This window comes from Oncorhynchus nerka, linkage group LG18 (assembly GCF_034236695.1).
Source record: "Oncorhynchus nerka isolate Pitt River linkage group LG18, Oner_Uvic_2.0, whole genome shotgun sequence".
Lineage (NCBI taxonomy): Eukaryota > Metazoa > Chordata > Actinopteri > Salmoniformes > Salmonidae > Oncorhynchus > Oncorhynchus nerka.
The window spans coordinates 15,241,440-15,246,947 of record NC_088413.1 but is presented as its reverse complement, the minus strand read 5'-3'; the positions used below and the strand labels follow the sequence as shown (position 1 = coordinate 15,246,947).

The 5,508-nt window shown below is 48.9% G+C and overlaps 1 protein-coding gene across 5 annotated transcripts in view; it reads left to right on the top strand.

Annotated features, from left to right (window-relative positions):
• Positions 1-1,673: 1,673 nt before the first annotated feature.
• pcdh10a (protocadherin 10a) overlaps positions 1,674-5,508 on the top strand; it is a 50,980-nt gene continuing 47,145 nt past the window's right edge. Inside the window, exon 1 of one of the 5 annotated variants that reach the window (XM_065003559.1) lies at positions 1,674-4,897. In XM_065003559.1, coding sequence (XP_064859631.1) covers positions 2,339-4,897 — 2,559 coding nt within the window. In that variant the 5' untranslated portion in view covers positions 1,674-2,338. The remainder of the gene's footprint in view (positions 4,898-5,508) is intronic. The other 4 variants (XM_065003558.1, XM_065003556.1, XM_065003557.1 and 1 more) reach the window with 4 other exon arrangements.

Sequence of the window (5,508 nt, the reverse complement as noted above, 5' to 3'; positions counted from 1 at the left end):
TGACTAGGGACCTATAGGGCTCTGGTTAAATGTAGTGCACTATATATAGGGATTGTGGTGCCATTTGGGATAGAAACTATATGCATGTCTGTCCTTGGTATGTCCTTTATAAACGAATGATCGTTGTGCCTAAAGAAGGAAGATTGCAATTAAAACATGTTGATCATTTACTCCCGTTTTACAGCTATTTTGTTTTTACAGCTTTACGTTAATTATATGTCTTCTTCATTGTGTCTTTACCGCACCAACAGAACAGAATATTGATCCCATACTATCATATTATTTACAACGATAGTTGTGCGGATGAAGGAATTTGGGAATGAATACAAACATGTTTATAACTGATTCCTTCCTCCCGTTTTAGTTTCGTTTTTATTATTTGTGTAGTGTATTTGAACAAAACATAATCTTGATAGACATCATACATTAATCGTGCTTATTGATAACTTGACAGGGGACAGGGTTAATTAAAAAGTTTCATCAATCTTCAATCCCGTTTGTTTTGACCGCCAGAGGGCACGTGCGTCATGACGGCGGGTTGGAACTGGCAACATCCCCAAGCTTTGGTTCTAGGTTACTACATCAATAACCAACGGCCACGTATCATAAGACAGAAGACAGGTTACTGACTACATCCTCGCTGCTGACTGCATCAATACTCAATAGACTGTGGTCACCAATCACAGATAGACCGATAGAGAATGCCAAAGCAAATGTTGTGTTGACTATTCAACATAACATGACGACCTGGGCATGAATGAGTCAGTGTGAGTCACGGACTAGTATAGGCTACATCATCATCGTCGATAACCTATATGGATAGTGTGTTCGTGTGCGCGTGCTTAATTGCACTCGAGTGTTTGCTTGACAGTACGGAAGGATAATCAGTAGAGATTTGCGTCACTGGAATAGAGCGCTATATTACCTGTGTTCACGGACTGTTTTGGTCTATACCACACACACACACACACACACACACACACACACACACACACACACACACACACACACACACACACACACACACACACACACACACACACACACACACACACACACACACACACACACACACACACACACACACACACACACTCATTTGAAACAGCAGCTATTGGAATGAAACAGTAATTCCATCTTTCCCTACAGGGTTGTTGTTGCTTGCCTGGGCAATAGTCTCTAGTCATTACCTTCGTGTTCATTCATCAAACTGAACCAAAGAAGACAATAACACAACACATTACGATGATGAATAGGCGATTTCTACAATATTCACTTTCAAAATTCGCTGGCTGCGCTTTTAACTTAAAGCCATCATGTACCGGGAGCCTATGCTTCTTATTAAACGATGCTTTGTGCCAAGACGTTACCCGTCGACGGATTTGCAAATTCACATTCCACCCGTTGCCCACTAGTTGACTATTTCATTCACGGGATATGTGAAATATTTTATTTATCTCCGGTGTGTCGGTTGACTGGGGCTTCATGCTCGTGTTTGCACGGGGCTGGGGCAGTGGCTCGAGCGCCACCACCGCTTGATGGCTCGTGTTGTTAGTAAAGAGAAGGGTCCGGGCAGGTCCGTGGGACGGTGCGCGCTGGCAGACATTCCCGTGCCCCAATCAGGAGTAACCTCGTCGGGTGTCTGCGGACACTATTGGCTGGTGGGAAAAGATGCTGTGCGCAAAACCAACCCCGCTCCCCCTCACTCGCTTTACAGGAGTGGAGCAGAGAGAATCATCCGCTTTCCTTGCTGCTCAGCCGCACTGATTATAGAGCGAGAGAGAAAAAGCGAGAGAGAAAGTACAATTTATCGTTTATTTACATGTTGGCAAACCGTGTTCAAGTTTAGCATTTTAGGCGAATGGTGCTTTCTGGAGTTGCATTCGTGAAGGAACGTTTTTACATTTTTATGGCACTTAGTTGGGACTTGATACGTGTGAGGATTCCATCTGTGGGTGAGGATTGTATTATGGTCTACACGTCTTGCCTCCCTCTGCCTGCTGAGATGTTGGCGCTTCGGCCAAAATTCACAAACCTGGACTGAATATATAATTTTTTTTGCTGAAAGAAGAGAGGATCAAATGGCCGTGATTCTCACGACTCAAATACAGGAATGCTTTGCGGTTGACACGACGACGCAAAGAGCGAAAGAAGGAATAGCAGATTTGGGTTTGGGTAGCAGCCGTAGTTTTATTTTAATTATCGCAGCTTTTGATTCTGCCTTATTCCTGCGAACCGAAGCTGGGATGGGAAATGCTTAGTTCGAGTAAGAAATCGGAGTAATACCCACGACATATATCCAAGTGCACTTGAGAGAGGAAGAGTGAGAGGAGTGGAAATGATTTTGTTATTCCCGCTTCTTCTCTCGGTCTTGCTGGATGGAGCCGTGTGCCAGCTGCGCTTCTCTCTTCCGGAGGAGCAGGAACACGGGACCGTCATTGGGAATATCGCGGAGGATTTGGGGTTGGACATCACCAAACTTTCCGCCCGCCGCTTCCAGACTGTGCCCAGCTCGCGGAACCCTTACTTGGATGTGAACCTGGAGAACGGGAATCTTTATGTTAAGGAGAAAATAGACCGGGAGGAGATATGCAGGCAGACAGTACCGTGCAACCTGCACCTCGAGGTGTTTCTGGAGAACCCGCTCGAGCTTTTCCGCGTGGAGATCGAGGTGATGGATATCAACGACAATCCCCCCACTTTCCCCGAGACAGACATCACTGTGGAGATAACGGAAAGTGCCACCCCAGGCACCCGGTTCCCGGTGGAGAATGCTTTCGACCCAGACGTCGGGACTAACGCGCTCAGCACCTACGCCATAACGAACAATAACTATTTTTACCTAGATGTTCAGACACAGAGCGACGGGAACAAGTTTGCGGAGTTAGTGCTGGAAAAACCACTAGACCGGGAGCAGCAGGCGGTGCATCGGTACGTGCTCACGGCAGTAGACGGAGGCGTGCCACAACGGACGGGCACCGCGCTCCTGGTCGTTAAAGTCCTGGATTCCAACGATAACGCACCCGTCTTCGACCAGTCGGTGTACACTGTGAGCCTACGGGAGAATTCACCAGTGGGCACTCTGGTTATTCAGCTGAACGCCACTGATATAGATGAAGGGCAGAACGGAGAGATAGTGTATTCATTCAGTAACCACAACCCGGCGCGGGTAAAGGATCTGTTTAAAATCGATGCCAGAACGGGGAGAATAGAGGTGTCTGGGGAAGTGGACTATGAGGAGAGTAGTACACACCAGATATATGTCCAGGCTAAAGACCTGGGAGCAAACGCCGTGCCCGCGCACTGCAAAGTCATGGTCAAACTGGTCGACGTCAACGACAACACACCGGAGATCAGTTTCAGCACGGTGACCGAGTCTGTGAGCGAGCAGGACGCCCCGGGCACCGTCATAGCCCTCTTCAGCGTCACCGACCGGGACTCGGGCGACAACGGGCTGGTAAACTGCGAGATTTTGGGTGACGTTCCTTTCAAACTCAAATCTTCATTTAAAAACTACTACACCATAGTAACGGATGGAATATTAGACAGAGAAAACGCAGATTCGTACACAATCACCGTTGTAGCCAAAGACCAGGGGCTCCCCTCCCTCGCCACGAGCAAATCCATCAAGGTACATGTTTCCGACGAGAACGATAATGCACCCCGCTTCACGCAGCCAGTTTACGACGTGTATGTGACGGAGAATAATGTACCAGGTGCTTTTATTCACGCGGTGAGCGCCGTGGACCCTGACGTCGGTCCGAACGCCCTCATTACCTACTCCATATTGGAGTGTGACATCCAGGGCATGTCCGTCGACACCTATGTGTCAATAAACCAGGACACTGGTTACCTTTATGCACTGCGTTCATTCGACTATGAACAGTTGAAAGAGTTTAGCTTTATGGTGCAGGCCAAAGACTCCGGGAGCCCAGAGCTCTCCTCCAACAGCACCGTTAATGTCATTATTGTGGACCAGAATGACAACGCGCCGTCGGTGATAGCCCCTATCGGTAAGAACGGCACCGCCAAAGAACACCTGCCACGCACTGCCGAGCCGGGCTACCTGGTCACGCGTATTGTCGCCATGGACGCAGATGATGGCGAGAACGCACGGCTCTCCTACAGCATTCTGCGTGGCAACGAGATGGGCATGTTCCGCATGGACTGGCGGACGGGGGAGCTGCGCACAGCACGCCGCGTCTTCACCAAGCGCGACCCACAGGGCTCCTACGACCTGCTGATTGAGGTGAGGGACCACGGCCAGCCGCCACTCTCCTCCTCGGCTAGCGTGAGTGTGATCCTGGTGGATAGTGTGATAGATGGACGGAGTGGAGACCGAGGAGGATCTTCCTCCAAGTCCAAAGAGACCTCTTTGGATCTCACCCTCATCCTCATCATCGCCTTGGGTGCCGTCTCCTTCATCTTCCTCCTGGCTATGATCGTGCTGGCTGTGCGCTGCCAGAAAGACAAGAAGCTGGACCTGTACACGTGCCTCATGGCGGGGGAGTGTTGCCTGTGCTGCAGCCCGTGTTGCTCGCGCCAGGCGCACGGCAGGAAGCAGAAGAAGCTCAGCAAGTCGGACATCATGCTGGTCCAGAGTACCAACGTCACCACCGGTGTGGGCGCTGTGGGCCAGGTGCCTGTGGAGGAGTCTGGTGTCAGCGGCGTCGGGATGGGAGGTGGGTTTGGTTCCCATCATCAGAACCAGAACTCCTACTGCTACCAGGTGTGTCTGACACCGGAGAGCGCTAAAACGGACCTGATGTTCCTCAAACCATGCAGCCCCTCGCGCAGCACCGACACGGACCACACCAACCCCTGCGGGGCCATAGTGGCCGGGTACAGCGACCAGCAACCGGACATCTTATCGAACGGGAGCATCCTCTCCAATGAGGTAAGGCTTGGTTTCTATTAGCATTGGTGTGTGTGTGTGTGTCTGTAATTGAAATGCACGCTGTGCATTAGACTATTGGGACAAAGAAAGATTGTTTGGGTATCTGTGTGTTTTTCTCCTTTTATCTTTAACACCTGGGTCATGTGAACATTTTTAGGGGAAACAAAGTGCATAACTTTGTTTGGTTTTCACATAATGAATATTATTTAATTAAAGTGTGTGTTGAGCCAGAGAATATTGATTTAATTGAATGCATTAAAGAACAACACAGCCAGGTGTGTTTTGGATTCCAGAGGACTTGAACTACGCTGTGATCCTCCATGCCATTTATGAAAGGACAATCAATACACCTTTCAGCGCGCCCCTGGCAGTCAGTCTATAATGCTTTAATGAGGCGGATTATAAAATAACACGTCATATCATAAAGATGTTGTATTATTGGTCTACAGTGTTGAGGTCACTTGTCGAGGTTCAACCCCAATACGTATTTAACTAACTAATCCGGTGATAGGATAGATGGTACATCTGTTTGCAGATGTATAGAGCACAGCCTACCAATAGAATCTGAAGGCACAGGTGCCTCTTCGATGTAGTCATTTTCAAGCTGCATG